The sequence below is a fragment of the Ovis aries genome, chromosome 2, assembly GCF_016772045.2.
Source record: "Ovis aries strain OAR_USU_Benz2616 breed Rambouillet chromosome 2, ARS-UI_Ramb_v3.0, whole genome shotgun sequence".
Taxonomy (NCBI): Eukaryota; Metazoa; Chordata; class Mammalia; order Artiodactyla; family Bovidae; genus Ovis; species Ovis aries.
The window spans coordinates 226,544,979-226,561,970 of NC_056055.1; the positions used below are offsets into that span (position 1 = coordinate 226,544,979).

The 16,992-nt window shown below is 43.7% G+C and overlaps 1 protein-coding gene across 1 annotated transcript; it reads right to left on the bottom strand.

The window, feature by feature from the left end:
- Positions 1–334: 334 nt before the first annotated feature.
- On the bottom strand, positions 335–16,757 carry FAM124B (family with sequence similarity 124 member B). Its single transcript, XM_004004971.6, has 2 exons — positions 15,697–16,757; positions 335–3,635 (listed from the first exon to the last, which is right to left on the bottom strand). Exons 1-2 carry the CDS (start codon positions 16,426–16,428, stop codon positions 2,982–2,984), a joined length of 1,386 nt encoding a protein of 461 aa, XP_004005020.2. The 5' UTR covers positions 16,429–16,757; the 3' UTR covers positions 335–2,981.
- Between the last annotated feature and the right edge of the window lie 235 nt (positions 16,758–16,992).

The following is a 16,992-nucleotide window of genomic DNA, read 5'->3' on the forward strand; positions in this document are numbered from 1 at the left end:
TCCTTCCCTCTCTACTCCCCCTAACAGGCTTCCCTGGTGGCTCAGTGGTAAAGAATCCACTTGCATTTCAGAAGATGCAGGTTCAATTCCTGGATTGGGAATATTGCCTGAAGAAGACAATGGCACCCTACTCCAGTATTCTTGCCTGGAGAAGTCCATAGACAGAGGAGCCTGGCGGGCTATAGTCCATGGACTCAGTAACTGAATGACAACTTCCTCTAACAAACACATTTGCAAGCTTCCAAATGTTACCATTTCTATTAATGTTTAGCAATATCCAAATAATGCTTGCAAAAAAATGTGAATACTATAGGGGTAAAAAGAGCCAAACAACTGAAATGCAACTGAGTTTTAATATACCTATAAAAAATATAAAATTATCTCATCATCAGAAGTCCCTCATGATACATTTTACATTTCAAGAAATACAGTACAAGTAAGTAAAGAATCTGAATAATTTGATAAATTGGATTAGACTAGTTAATAGTTTATCTCTTGTTATATGTAATCTCTTTTGAACTTTTAGGATTTATTTGATCCTATAATTTTCCTCCAGATATATAAACATAAATGACACGTATTGCAAAAATATGAGAGAATTGGATTTTCTTTTTTTCTTTTATCATTGCTTTTACTAAAGGTTGTTTTTTAAAAATCCTTTATTGTTAATACATTTAAAAATATGGGTATGAAGGATCATTTGAAATTATAATATCTTACATATTTACAGTGTTTAACATCCAAATGCTTTCGTCTGCATAATGTTTATTTTTCTAACAACCTTGGTACAGAAGATAAGGCAACAGAAGATCAAAGGTTTAAGGTCACATATAAATAGAAAATTTTAAAACTGAGACCCAAATTTGGGCCTTTCTCATCCACCCACTGGTATCTCTCTCCTACCCACTGGCATTTCTCTCCTATCATGTGGTAAGTTGAATTCTGGTCATGACCAGGAGGATAGAGGTGACATTTTACGAGCACACTCTTATTTCACAAGTCAATTTTGTAAGTTACCATTCAAATTCCTCAATATTCTTCATGATTTCCATGTACTTCCATTCTTACCCATGTATGATGTTAAAGGAATTAGATAACCTCAAAAAAGCCAGAAAGAAACCTCAAAACTTCCTGCTGTGCTTTTCAAGGCAGCTCAATAGTTCAGTTTAAATAAGACTTTAATTTTTTTTAACACCTATTATAGAAAACTATACTAAAAGTAAGTTCTTCATTCCACATTCTAAGATCTAACTCTAATCTGAGGGGGAAAAAATATGGGGATGAGAATATATTGATAGTGTAAGGACAAAAATCCATTTATAAGTCTTGTCTTTGTCCATTTGCAACTGTCTTCCATTTCTATTCTTTTAGACAGACAGAGCACCTAAACCCAGTCCAGTCTCGCTACCATGAGATTCATCCTTAAGTCTGAACTCACCTTTCTCTGCAGTTGGGTGTAGTAAGTGTTAGGGTCTTCGAAAGATCCAGCTAAATCAGTATTTATAGTCACTTAACATCTGTTTTGGAAAATGAAGTTCTTGGAATAAAATAACCTCCTAAATTAACTGAAACACACAGACCTCAGGTGTTTTTGAACATGTGAGTATCAACCCAATCAAACAAGACACCATGTGAGCAATTAAGTATTTGTCCATTAGGATCCTAATTGCAGTTCACAGTATGCCCAATCTTCATCCTCAGGTTCTTCATACAATCTGACGCAGCAAGTGTGGCATCAGTTGTGGAAAGGTTTCCCAGGGAAATGTTTGCGCTCCAACATGTTCTTAAAAGCTGATAGAATGGATTTATCATAAGGCAAAACTGTAAACAAGTTTTGGGTTTGATGGCCACAGAACCTATATGCACCATATGTCAACGTCTTATTCAAAGGGAAGTGTTTGATACAATTTGGTGCCTCAGTAAATGTATAATGAATGAATGAGAATTACAAAGGAATTCAGCAGTTTGTACATGGCCAAAAGAACCCAAGTCCTGCTCTAATGACGAAACCAATGCAATCTTCCTGCCACACTCCGTCTAGATTTCGAATCACCCAGTCACATCCCACTGCTGCTGCTGCTGCTGCTGCTAAGTCGCTTCAGTCGTGTCCAACTCTGCGCGACCCCATAGACGGCAGCCCATCAGGCTCCCCGGGCCCTGGAATTCTCCAGGCAAGAACACTGGAGTGGGTTGCCATTTCCTTCTCCAATGCATGGAAGTGACAAGTGAAAGTGAAGTTGCTCAGTCATGTCCCACTCCTCTCTACTTAATTATATGAACCACTGGCCCCACTAGAGTAGTACAGAAACGAACAAGAAATGGAGGATCGAGAAAACCCTGGAGCCTAGCTTTCACTTTTAACCTGATTTTTTTGGCTTCCAGGGTTACTGCTCATTAAACAGGGGGAAAAAAAATGTTTGCAATTTTCAAAACATTTTGCATGTTAATTCATTCCAGATGCAAACAACTTTCAAGGCAAAAATCACTGGAGGGTTCGTGGTGAACAGGACCTAGTTATCGAATGAGGTCACATAAAAATTAAAAAAACACTAAAGAATAAATAGTCCAATGCTGTCCCGGGGGCATGAGCTATGCAACCCAAGTAAAAATTAAAACCAAATTACAGTCACTAATCAGCATTGCATAACACATCCGACTCGTTTGCATACAATGCAATTATCCTGATAGATGCTGAACTCAACACACCCAGCTGGGTTAGAGTGTCCCCAAGGATCTGAGCCATTGGGCTTTTTCCCTGTGCATTCGCTGCGTTCCCTCATGACCACAACAGCAAACCACTTGTCAACACCGCCCAGTGCCACTAAACTTGGAATATTTGAAATAAAAGTGATGCAAATCCATGCATGGCTCACATTCAGGCCCCCTCAGATGAACAAGAAACAGGCTGATTCTGGGTCGGTGCTCCATTTCTAGAACATCCTATTTGATCTCGAGTTTTAGAAAACCACAGTCATCTTATGCTATATAAAGAATTCTTCTTCTGCTTCTTTTGCTTCACCCTGGACTGACAGAGGAAGGGGACATTCTGAGAGCATCTTCTTAGCACCAAGGTCCCTTTGGCCAGCAAGTGACAGGGGGTGAACCCTTTCCTTAAAGATCCTGTTGTTTTTGGAAGCAGCTGACCCTGAGAAAGAGGTTGACAAGCATGATGGTGGCTGGTGGGTCTGAAGATTCCTAGGAAATCTGCTCACAAAAGATGGCCTGGGTTCAGAACTGACCACGGTGAATCCGGTGTCAACATTGGTCTCTGCCTCCAGCTTCTCGGAGCTGTTTTCCCGGCCGAGGACCTTCGTTCTGGCCCTGGGTTCGAGGTGAAGAGAAGACAGTTGCGGTTGGGATTCCGTGGCTGAGCTGCTGGGCTGAGCTGAGCCACCAGGGCTTTTCCACGAAGTGTCACCGGAACCGTCTGACGCTGGCCGCCCACCAGGCTCAGGCCGCTCCAGGGAGCCCACCTTGAACCTCCTGCCCCGACTCCTTCGACTTCTCAACTCTAGGGTCCTAATTGCAGAGACAGGGATCAGCCTGGAGCCTTGGGGAAGAGTGTCAGCTCCCGAGGTGTCATTCAGCAAAGGAGGCTCACCATTCCTCACACCAAGTCCTGGATTCAACTGGACCTACGGGGCAAAGAGAAGAGTTAATGTTTTCCATTAACTAAGTGCCAAGAACAGATGACATCATACTCAGGCTTCTGCCATGCTGTGCTCATGCAGACTTTCAATAAAGTCAGCTGAAGTGAATAGAAGTAAGAGGTACAGTCCTTCAACGGGATGAACTGCCCCCTTTGCTTCCTGGACATTATATTCTACCTTTTTATTTAATCCAATAAAGTTTTTCTCTTCTGGAACTGGAATCTGGCTATTTACACATTCAGAGATTGTTCAGGATTGATATTAGACTATGCAGTCTAGAGCAGCCTCCGTGTCACCAATTTTCACATGCACTCTATTGGAATTTTACAAAGCTGACCCTTCTCCTTTACATTTGAAGGTTTCTCCTTAAATTTCTATGTCAATACGTTCTTCTGGGTTTTCTTTTTCCATCCACCCCTCTCAGTTTCGTCACAGGACATAGTTCTTCAGTGCTAACCTGGGCCATCTTCTCCTCTCAGTCTGCACACTCTCTCAGGAAAATCTCATTAAATCTCATGCCTTCAACTATTATCTAACTGATGAAGGCATTGGAAAGTCATTATAGTTCAGATCCAGCTCTTAAGCTTCAGACTTATCTATCCAACCGTCATCCAGGCACAATCTCCTAAAACTCAACAGGTCCAAAGGTGAGCTCATTGCCCTCCTCTCACTAAATCTATTCTGCTAACTCTACTCCCTCTCATAGAACCTGGCATCATTTGTTCCATACTAGCCAAGCAAGAGCTTCATTTTCCCTTCCTCATCCTCCATGTTACCCGTTCCCATGGACTCTGTCTTCCAGAGACTTCTCGGGTCTTCCTGTCCCTCCATGTCCACTGCCATTAACCCTAGGGCAGATGTCAGCATCACTCATTGAAATACTGCAACAGCCATCCGTCAGGACACCTCATGGGTGCTCCTGGCCTCCCTCTAATCCATTCTCCACTCTACCATCAGAGGAGCTTTGAAAACAGTTTTATCATGTCACCCTCCTGCTTCAAGTGGCTCTCTACTCTTCTTAAGATAAAATCAAATCCCTTAAATAGACCACCATATCCTTCGGGGCTTCCCTGGTGGCTCAGGTGGTAAAGAATCTGCCTGCAATGCGGGAGACCCAGGTTCAATCCTTGGGTCAGGAAGATACCCTGGAGAAGGACATGGTAACCCACTCCAGTATTCTTGCATGGAGAATTCCATGGACAGAGGAGCTTGGTGAGCAATAGTCCATGGGGCCTCATAGAGTCGGACACAACTGAACAACTAACACTTTCTTTATTTTTCATACTCTTCATGGCAAATAGATGGGGAAACAATGGAAATAATGACAGACTTTATTTTCTTGGGCTCCAAAATCATTGTGGACAGTGACTGCAGCCATGAAATTAAAAGACACTTTCTCCTTGGAAGAAAAGCTATAACAAAGCTAGACAGAGTATTAAAAAACAGAAATATCACTTGCCGATAAAAATCCATATAGTCAAAGCTATGGCTTTTCAGTAGTCATGTATGAATGTGAGAGTTGGACCATGACGAAGAGTGAGTGCTGAAGAATTTATGCTTTCAAATTGTGGTGCTGGAGAAGACTCTTGAGAGTCCCTTGGACTGCAAGGAGACCAAACCAGATAATCTTACAGGAAATCAACCCTGAATATTCATTGGAAGGACTTAGGCTGAAGCTGAAGCTCCAGTATTTTGGCCAACTGATTTGAAGAGCCATCTCACTGGAAAAGACCCTGATGCTGGGAAAGATTGAAGGCAGGCAGGAGGAGAAGAGGGCAACAGAGGATAAGGTGGTTGGGTGGCAACTCAATGAACTTGAGTTTGAGCAAACTCCAAGAGAGTGAAGGGCAAGGAACACTAGCGTGCTGCAGTCCATGGGGTCACAATGAGTCAGACATGACTGATAAACTGAACAACAAATACCCTTCACAGCCTATCCTTTCTTACTCCAGCTTAATTCACCCCTTCTTCCTCTTGTCAAAACTGAGCCTTTTTCAATTCTTGGAACATTATTTGTTCTTTCCTAATGCCAGTGTTTTTGTATATTATTTCCTCTGTCTGGGATATGTCACCTCTGACTCTTTTTCCTGAAAACTCCTACCTTTTGTCAACTCCAAGCTTACACATCATTTCCTCCTAGAAGCCTTCTCCGTGTCACTGAATCTGGGTGGTGGTTGTTCAATCGCTAAGTCATGTCTGACTCCTTGTGACCTTATGGACTGTAACCAGCCAAGATCCTTTGTTCATGATTTTTCAGACAAGAATACTGCTGTGGGTTCCATTTCCTTCTCCAGAGATCTTCCTGGACCAGGGATTGAACCTGTGTCTCCTGTATTGGCAGGCAGATTCTTTACCACTGAGCTACCAGAAAAGAAAGTGAAAGTGAAAGACGCTCAGTGGCGTCTGACTCTTTGCAATCCCATGTAGCCTGCCAAGCTCCTCTGTCCATGGAATTATCCAAGCAAGAACACTGGAGTGGGCGGACATTTCCTTCTCCAAGGGATCTTCCTGACCCAGGGATCAAACCTGGGTGTCCTGCATTGCAAGTCGATTCTCTACCATCTGAGCCACCAGGGAAGCCATCAGAGGTACCCCTAAATATTGGTTCTGTCACGTATTAGTTGTGGGACTTTAAACAAGTTACCTAATTTTTCTGTACCTTAGTTTCCTCATACATAGAAGGAGATGATAATAAGTACCAATGTCAGAGAGCTGCTGAGAAGTTTAAATTGTAACAGTGCCCAGGGCATAGTGTTCCTAAACATAAGTTGGCTACTATCATCATCATTAATCATACTACTTGCTGTCCTGGCAGCCTGTACTTTCCATGTCCTCGTAGTCACCATGCTATTCTGCAGTTGTGTGCTCAAATTCTCTGTATCTTCTTCGAGACTTTGCCAACTGGAAGGGCTAGGACTTTATACACCATCTTGATCACTATATCTCCAGTACTTAGCACAATGCCCAACATGTGGTAAGTAATCATTAGATGTCTGTTGGATAAATAAATAAAGCTTTCAGTTCAGTTCAGTTCAGTTCAGTCACTCAGTCGTGTCCGACTCTTTGCGACCCCATGAATTGCAGCACGCCAAGCCTCCCTGTCTATCACCAACTCCCAGAGTTCACTCAGATTCACGCCCATCGAGTCCATGATGCCATCCAGCCATCTCACTCTCTGTCGTCCCCTTCTCCTCCTGCCCCCAATCCCTCCCAGCATCAAAGTCTTTTCCAATGAGTCAACTCTTCGCATGAGGTGGCCAAAGTACTGGAGCCTCAGCTTCAGCATCATTCCTTCCGAAGAAATCCCAGGGCTGGTCTCCTTCAGAATGGACTGGTTGGATCTCCTTGCAGTCCAAGGGACTCTCAAGAGTCTTCTCCAACACCACAGTTCAAAAGCATCAATTCTTCGGCGCTCAGCCTTCTTCACAATAAAGCTTAGTGCCTAACAAATTGTGTGTAGAAATGCGTGTCCCCTAATTATTAGCCATTAAGTGGATACAAAGTCTTTTCCAGAAACTGCAGAAGGACATCTACCCTATGGATGGTCTTTAAGAGAGAGACCCCAACTTTCCCTTTTTTAAAGAGAAGTCCTTAGACCATACGGTAGAAGAAAGTACAAAATTTTTACTATAGAAATGCAGCTTGTGCCGTGGAGTGAAGAATTTTCAGGAGAAACATAATGCTGAGTGATTGAGATAAATCCCGAGAGAAAATGAAGCTTCTCTTGCCGAAGAAGCAACTGAAATGCATTTGTAGAGATTCTTATTATTTAGAGCACATCTTTCTAAGAAATATTTGTAAAATGTTACAGATTGAGAGCTAGGTGTTTTCGAGTTCCAAGGAACATTAGCAAATACCTTGATGAACAGAAAGAGTATTTGCCACACATTTGGCTCCAAACACTTGAGAAACAAGAGGCTCTGCATCTCTGAAACATGATCAAGCTGTTAAGGAAAATCTGACATCATGCAGGGAAAATAATGCTGTCTCTTACTAAAAGTGATTCTAAGAAATAGCAAGAGAGGATTTCTCCTACATTGAAGGAAAAAAAAAAAAAAAAGACTGCATGGTTTCCGCATATGTGGCCAAAAAGAAAAAAAGCCTTCTTTCCGGGGGAACTAGTTAACCCAAGTCTAACGTGCTGGTGTATTATCATAGCCTAACTAACCCAGATGGGGAAACAGTGGAAACAGTGTCAGACTTTATTTTGGGGGGCTCCAAAATCACTGCAGATGGTGACTGCAGCCATGAAATTAAAAGACGCTTACTCCTTGGAAGAAAAGTTATGACTGACCTAAATAGCATATTCAAAAGCAGAGACATTACTTTGCCAACAAACGTCCGTCTAGTCAAGGCTATGGTTTTCCTGTGGTCATGTATGGATGTGAGAGTTGGACTGTGAAGAAGGCTGAGTGCCAAAGAATTGCTGCTTTTGAACTGTGGTGTTGGAGAAGACTCTTGAGAGTCCCTTGGACTGCAAGGAGATCCAACCAGTCCATTCTGAAGGAGACCAGCCCTGGGATTTCTTTGGAAGGAATGATGCTAAAGCTAAAATTACTTTGGCTACCTCATGAGAAGAGTTGACTCATTGGAAAAGACTCTGATGTTGGGAGGGATTGGGGGCAGGAGGAGAAGGGGACGACAGAGGATGAGATGGCTGGATGGCATCACTGACTCGATGGCCGTGAGTCTGAGTGAACTCCAGGAATTGGTGATGGACAGGGAGGCCTGGCGTGCTGTGATTCATGGGGTCACAAAGAGTCGGACATGACTGAGCGACTGAAATGAACTGAACTGAACTGAACTGACCCATGGAAGCTGAAACTCCAATACTTTGGCCACCTAATGCAAAGAGCTGATTCATTTGAAAAGACCCTGATGGTGGGAAAGATTGAGGGCAGGAGGAGAAAGAAGGGAACGACAGAGGATGAGATGGTTGGATGGCATCACTGACTCAATGGACATGAGTTTGGGTAAACTGCAGGAGTTGGTGAATGACAGAGAGGCCCGGCGTGCTGTGGTCCATGGGGTCACAAAGAGTCGGACATGACTGAGCAACTGAACTGAACTGACCCATGGAAGAGGAATACCCAACTGCAGCTTCCTCTAGCCTTTCATGTGAGAGAAGTGAAGTATTCAACTCCAGCCCACTCTAGCCATTCTCTTCCACCTAAGAGGAGAGAAAAAAAGTGTAAACACTTGTGAAGTTCAAGGCATAGACTCATTAAGACTGAGACCTAATCTTAGAATGACTCCCTTCCCCCAATTCCTTGCCACCACATTAGTAAAGTATGATTTACAGCTGTTCCTATGTCTCCTACATCATCCTGGCTATCAGGGGAAAAAAATTACAAGACATTACAAAAGGTAAAAAGGCACAGTGAAAAGACAGAGCAAGTATCAGAACCAGATGTGGCAGGAATGTTGGAATTATCTGGCCAGTAATTTAAAATAATTCTGATTAATATACTAAAGACTCTAAAGGATAAAGTAAATAGCATGCAAGAACAGATGGCAATCTGAAAAGAGAGATAGAAATCCTAAAAGAAGAACCAAAAAGATTAAAAAACAAAAACAAAACAAAACACTGTTTAACAGAAATAAAGAATGCTTTAATGGGCTTCTTAGTAGACCAAACACAGCTGAGGAAACAATCTCTGAGCTGGAGGACATATCAAAAAAATGCTTGAAAAAGAAAAGCAGAGAGGAAAAAACAGGCTGAAACAAAACCTGCAAATCAGAATGGACAACCTAAAAACTGGGACAACTACAAAAAGAGTAATAGACATTCAGTGGAAATACCAGAAGAAGAGGGAGAGAATGAAACACTAGAAATATTTGAAACAATAATGACTGAGAATTTCCCCAAATTTATGAAAGTGAAGGTCACTCAGTCATGTCCAACTCTTTGCCACCCCGTGAACTATACAGTCCATAGAATTCACCAGGCCAGAATACTGGAGCTGGTAGCCCTTCCCTTCTCCAGGGGATCTCCCCAACCTAGGGATCGAACCTAGGTCTCCCTCATTGCAGGCAGATTCTTTACCAGCTGAGCCACCAGGGAAGCTCAAGGAGTGGGTAGCCTATCCCTTCTCCAGGGGATCTTCCCAACCCAGGAATTGAACCAGGGTCTTCTGCATTGCAGGCAGATTCTTTACCAGCTGAGCTACCATGGAAGCCCCCCTAGTTTATGTCAGACACCCAACAACAGATACGTCCACTAAGGAGTCAAACTGTAGGATGAAAACTGCCAAGTTGAGAATAGGGTAGCCCTTTTCTTGCAAAGATGGGCTTGATAAAGGACAGAAATGGTATGGACCTAACAGAAGCAGAGATATTAAGAAGAGGTGGCAAGAATACACAGAAGAACTGTACAAAAAATATCTTCATGACCCAGATAATCACGATGGTGTGATCACTCACCTAGAGCCAGACATCCTGGAATGTGAAGTCAAGTGGGCCTAGGAAAGCATCGCTACAAACAAAGCTAGTGGAGGTGATGGAATTCCAGTTGAGCTCTTTCAAATCCTGAAAGATGATGCTGTGAAAGTGCTGCACTCAATATGCCAGCAAATGTGGAAAACTCAGCAGTGGCCACAGGACTGGAAAAGGTCAGTTTTCATTCCAATCCCAAAGAAAGGCAATGCCAAAGAATGCTCAAACTACCGCACAATTGCGCTCATCTCACATGCTAGTAAAGTAATGCTCAAAATTCTCCAAGCCAGGATTCAGCAATACATGAACCATGAACTTCCTGATGTTCAAGCTGGTTTTAGAAAAGGCAGAGGAACCAGAGATCAAATTGCCAACATCCGCTGGATCATGGAAAAAGCAAGAGAGTGCCAGAAAAACATCTATTTCTGCTTTATTGACTATACCAAAGCCTTTGACTGTGTGGATCACAATAAACTGTGGAAAATTCTGAAAGAGATGGGAATACAGACCACCTGACCTGCCTCTTGAGAAATCTGTATGCAGGTCAGGAAGCAGCAGTTAGAACTGGACATGGAACAACAGACTGGTTCCAAATAGGAAAAGGAGTACGTCAAGGCTGTATATTGTCACCCTGCTTATTTAACTTCTATGCAGAGTACATCATGAGAAACGCTGGACTGGAAGAAACACAAGATGGAATCAAGATTGCTGGGAATATGCAGATGACACCACCATTATGGCAGAAAGTGAAGAGGAACTAAAAAGCCTCTTGATGAAAGTGAAAGAGGAGAGTGAAAAAGTTGGCTTAAAGCTCAACATTCAGAAAATGAAGATCATGGCATCTGGTCCCATCACTTCATGGGAAATAGATGGGAAACAGTGGAAACAGTGTCAGACTTTATTTTTGGGGGGCTCCAAAATCACTGCAGATGGTGATTGCAGCCATGAAATTAAAAGACACTTACTCCTTGGAAGAAAAGTGATGACCAACCTAGAGAGTATATTCAAAAGCAGAGACATTACTTTGCCGACTAAGATCCTTCTAGTCAAGGCTATGGTTTTTCCAGTGATCATGTATGGATGTGACAGTTGGACTGTGAAGAAGGCTGAGCGCCCAAGAATTGATGCTTTTGAACTGTGGTGTTGGAGAAGACTCTTGAGAGTCCCTTGAACTGCAAGGAGATCCAACCAGTCCATTCTGAAGGAGATCAACCCTGGGATTTCTTTGGAAGGAATGATGCTAAAGCAGAAACTCCAGTACTTTGGCCACCTCATGCGAAGAGCTGACTCATTGGAAAAGACTCTGATGCTGGGAGGGATTGGGGGCAGGAGGAGAAGGGGACGACAGAGGATGAGTGGCTGGATGGCATCACGGACTCGATGGACATGAGTCTGAGTGAACTCCAGGAGTTGGTGATGGACAGCACTCCTGGCGTGCTGCGATTCATGGGGTCGCAAAGATTCGGACACAACTGAGCGACTGAACTGAATTGAACTGAAGGTATGCATTCAATAAGTACTTGGTGAATGAATAAACACTGACATTCCTGATCATGTATTCAGACAGTCACTCATTACTGAGCATCTACTATGTACCCTAATATCAGTCTCTCTAAAACACATATCCCAGGCTCTGAGAAGCATAAGACAGTCTGCACTGACAAGAGGTCATGTAGGAAAATACATGGAGAGACACAGCATCCTTCTTACACAGACAATAATTATACTACAGTTTCCACTGTACAAAGTACCTCCATGTATATCCCCCGTTTTGATCTCATAATGCAAATTGTACATGTCACTACCATTCAGAGGCTCTATCAGTGACTGCTGATTATCGTCAGGATAAAATAGAACCTACTTGGCAAGGCTTTTGCTCATTCACTTAAGAATGATTTTGCCTACCATGTGCCAGACATTGTTGTAAGTACTGGGAATACAGGAGTGGACCAAAAACAATCCCCATCCTCATAGTGCTTACCCCCCAGTGGCTGACCATGTGCCTGAGGATGTAGCCTCTGCCACATGGGACTATAGGGTGCCTTCTGAAAATGATGGCTAAGAAAATGCTATTCTACATATTCTCACCCATCATCTCCTCCATTCGGAACACTTTCCTCTCCTCTCCATCTGGCTACTTCCTTCTGGGCTATCCAGCTCAGGCAGGGCCAGGTCTCACTCCTCAGGGAAGCTTTGCCCACCACGCTCACTGGATCTAGCAAACCACCCCCTGAAACCCCCTCAACACATATCCATCCTCGCCCTGAGGAAGGGTTACATGTGGAGAAGTGAACTTGTGATTAGGACTCTCCTGCAAATGCATTCCTGCATGCTCAGTCCCTCAGTCATGTCTGACTCTTTGTGGCCTCATAGACTGTAGCCCAACAGGCTCCTCTGTCCATGGAGTTCTCCAGGCAAGAATACTGGAATGGGTTGCCATTCCCTTCTCCAAGGGATCTTCCTGACCCAGGGATCAAACTTAGATCTCCTGCGTTGTATTATTTTTTTTTCCTTTGGCGGACATCAGTCATTTGTGCTACCCATAATTTGTCCCCTCACTGATCTTCCCTGGGGATTCTTGTTCCCCCTCCCCCAGGAGTCCCAAGAGAGTCTGAGTCCAGAAAAAACCTAGGGAGGCAGGAGAGGAGAGCCTCTGCCTCAGAACTAAGCTATCCACACAACCCCATTCCCCTGAGTGAGTGACTGAGTGCATTCAAGAGAGAAGAGAGTCTGATCCAAGTTGGTACAACCGACGTGAAGTCCAGAAGTTTTAGGGGACCTTTGTGAGGTGAAGAACTCAAATGGATCATCTTCAGAGTTGCTGGCTGCCAGCTTCTGACCACAGTGGCCTATCTGGGGAAGTGGCAGAGCTCAGAGTCAGCTCCAAGGCCTGCTTCTTAAGACCCAGGCTACTTAAGCACAAAAAACAATGTAAGAACAGACTTATGGTCACAGGGGCCGGGAAGGAAGGAGAAGGTGGGATATACGGAGAGAGAAACACGGAAGCATATGCTCTACCATATGTAAAATAGATGGCCAATGGGAATCTGCTGTATGACTCAGGGAATGCAAACCAGGGCTCTGTAACAATTTAGAGGGATGGGATGGGATTGGGAGGGAGGTTCAAGAGGAGGGGACATATGTATACCTATGGCTGACTCATCTTGATGTTTGACAGAAAACCACAAAATTCTGTGAAGCAATTATCCTTCAATTAAAAGATGAAGAAATTTATAAAAAATAAAGATAAAAATTTTAATTTTAAAAAAGAAATAAAATTAAGGCTTACACACACACGTGTGTGCACACACACATGCACACACAAAGCCAATGCATTTACCCTCATTCTCTCTCCCCACAAGGAAGTTTGCAATGGGTTTCATATCCTGAAAAATTCACCCCATAATAGGAGTGAAGTAGCTATAATGTTTTATCTTATATAGTGTATGATATCTGATCCTTTGTACATTAATTCTTCAGGGACTTTTATATGACACCAGAAATAGAAGTTTCCAGAAGATAATTCCCCGTTTTGTTTGCAAAAGCCTAACCTCATTGATATTTATCCAAAAAACTATTCTACACTCCCCAAATTCAACCTAACTTTCCAATGGAGCTAAGCTGTATAACCCATGATTCAGAAGTAAAAATGTCAGTCGGCCTTTAAAACAGAAATGTGTCTCCTGCTGCACACACTTATTACATTTTTGCTCTACAGCGAGATTTGAATTCTGGAGATTAACTAAGACTGAAGGAAAATTTTTAGACGCCTTGCAAATTAGTGAATTATATAATAGGCAACTAACAGAAACAGTGCCTATCTGCCTTGTGTGAATGAGAAGGTAAAGGATTTAGAGATCATTTCATATAGAATCAGTATGACTCATATTTTATTAATAACTCAAAGCTGATGAGAATAAAATTAATCAAAGGGAAAGATAATTCATCTTTTAGCCTGCTTTTACCTTATCCAGTAGGTCTTAAAGCACTTCCTGACCATTTCTCAAGGACAGGAACTTTGCTGTGAATATCATGTACACCTCCCTGCCCACACACACTTACAGAGTACTGGACTGTGGTGGTTAACTTGCCTGGTTTCAGAGCCAGGTAAACACTTAATCTTGTGTCTTGAGCAAGTAACTGGTACCTCTACTCCTTGGTTTTGCCTTTTGTAAAACTTCCTAGGTTGTAAGAAGGACTAACTAAAATAATCAAAGTGAAGTACTTAGTCTAGGGCATAGTATCAGAGAAGGCAATGGCACCCCACTCCAGTCGTCTTGCCTGGAAAATCCCATGGATGGAGGAGCCTGGTAGGCTGCAGTCCATGGGGTTGCAAAGAGTCCGACGCGACTGAGTGACTTCACTTTCACTTTTCCCTTTCATGCATTGGAGAAGGAAATGGCAACCCACTCCAGTGTTCTTGCTTGGAGAATCCCAGGGACGGCAGAGCTTGGTGGGCTGCCGTCTATGGGGTCGCACAGAGTTGGACACGACTGAAGCAACTTAGCAACTTAGCAGGGCATAATATAAACAATAACAGCTAAAATTGCTTTCTGGGCACTAGCTTAAGCTCTTTATAAATGTCAGGTCACTTAGTTAAATAACAACCTGTCCTCTAGGAAGATGTTATACTACCCTCATTGTGCTAACGAAGGAAACAAGGTTCAAACATCATGGAGCTACTAAGTGGCAAGGTTCAACTGTCACATAATATTGTATAAGAAATGACTTGTGGTAACTGTAATTATGCTTGCTTTCAGTAGGATGCTTACCAGAAGATTTTTTAATTCAAGCTTTTCTCAATTTTGAAGGGTTCTAACCATCTAACTTGATTTGGGATAAAATTTCAGAGTGATGCAAGATACTTAATAGTTAGGTCAACAGGATGGCACGTTTACCATTTGTTGTTGTTATTGTTTTAGTCACTAAGTCATGTCTGACTCTCTGTGATCCCATGGACTGTAGCCCACCATGCTCTTCTGTCCATGGGATTCTCCAGGCAAGAATACTGGAGTGGGTTGCCACTTCCTTCTCCAGGAGATCTTCCCAACCCAGGGCTCGAACCCACGTTCCTACATTGGCAGGCAGATTCTTTATAACTGAGCCACTAGGGAAGCCCAACATACTTAACATTCCCAACTTTAATCATAACTTCAGCTTTCTTAGGTTCACATGGAAAGAACTAACGAAATTTCTGAACTGAAAGAGTGGGCAAAATATTGGTGTCTAGTTAAGGAGCATGGTTACAGGAAAATCTGAAAAATGGGACGTTGTCTGAGTCTACTGCAAACTACTTGTGTAAGTTACCAGCTCACAGCATCCGAACTTCCTCTCCTGTCAGATGAGGGGATTTGATTAAACCAGTGACTCTCAACTGTGCTATAAGTTATATATTAGCATTATCCAAGGAGCTTTCAAAAAATACCCAAGCCTGGGTGCCCCCAAAGATTCCAGTCTAACTGATCTGGAGTGAAGTCATGACATGAGAAGATTTGAAAGCTCCCCAGAGATCCTGGTATGCAAAGAAGGTTGAGAACCACAACATGATTTTGGCTGTCAAATCATACGGCTACACGGGCATCTAGAGATCACAGAGACCAAACAGACATACCTGAAGCAGAATCTTGTTGCCGTCATAGTCCTGTGTTTGCCACCGGGTGCGGCTGATGGGGACGCAGGGATGGGGTAGAAGAGGCACTAATTGGCCAATCTCCTGGACCTTGAACTGCAACACTGAAGCCTCTTTGGGGTCCACCGATGTTCCGAGGGGCAGCTGCTTCAGGGAGAGCTGCAGGGCAAAGGTCTCAGTGGAGTAGAGCACGAAGAAACAGAAGTTGCTCTTTTGCAAGGTGGCTTCTCTCTGCAGGATCATTGCGTAGAGCCGGATGGCATCTTCGTAGTTATCAAAACTGCAGTAGAGTGTCACTCTCAGGATCTCGGTGCCACAGTGCACCTGCCTCACGCCCCAGATGGGCATCTGGCTGTCCAGACTGTAGAATTCCTGATTGGCAAGAATGTAGGGGCAGGGTCTTCCCTGGGCGTTCTGCGTGGGGTAGCACTGCCACGGCCAATGCTGTAGGGAGTCAAGCACGCGGAAAAGCCTCTCTTCGCCTAGGTTCTCCTGCAAGAAAAGCAGAACAGACATCCCCGGGAAGCGTGACCGCTTGGAGTAGCACTTGTCGTAGTATTTCACTGGACTGGCCCGCTCGGACACAAGAAAGAGACGGATATCTGGGCAAATGCAATCTAGGAGCCGATCCAGGGTTTGCTGCAAAAGCAAGCCCTGCCCCGCGTTGGCCAGGAGGTGGACAGTCATGGCCGGGGCCTCCGGTATCTCATCCATCGTGGATGCTGAGGATGACAAAGGATGCTGGCGAATGGGGCCCGCAGGTCCGGCTTCTGAAATGAACTGGAGGGGTGGGAGGTTCCTACATTCAGCCTTCAGCCCAACAGGAAAGCTTCAGGACTTCAGAGCCACGCTCTTATCCTGTATGCCTGGTTGCTGCTGGCCACACTGTGAGAGAATCTCCACAGATTCGGGGACAATAGCCTCCATGAGACACACACCAGCAGCGGGGTCCATGTCATCCAGCCGGTGTATAATGTAACTGCGAGTGCAGGGCTGTGTCAGGCACTCCGGGGTTTCTGTTTGACCTAAAAACCTATAATCCTGAGAAACACTCGAGTGGGTGGTTCTTACAGACACTCGGTAAAGGAAATGACCAGGCAAAAAGGAATAAGAATCGGCTGTGAGAGGCTGATAGCAATCTGTTTAGTTGAAAAGACATCCATTTTCTGGGCCCACAATGGGTTCTGGTTTCCTCCTTCCCTCCCTCCCTGTTTACAGTAGCCCGCCAGGCCACCTGAACACAATGACTGCTTTAAAACAATCCTCCCAACTTGTCCC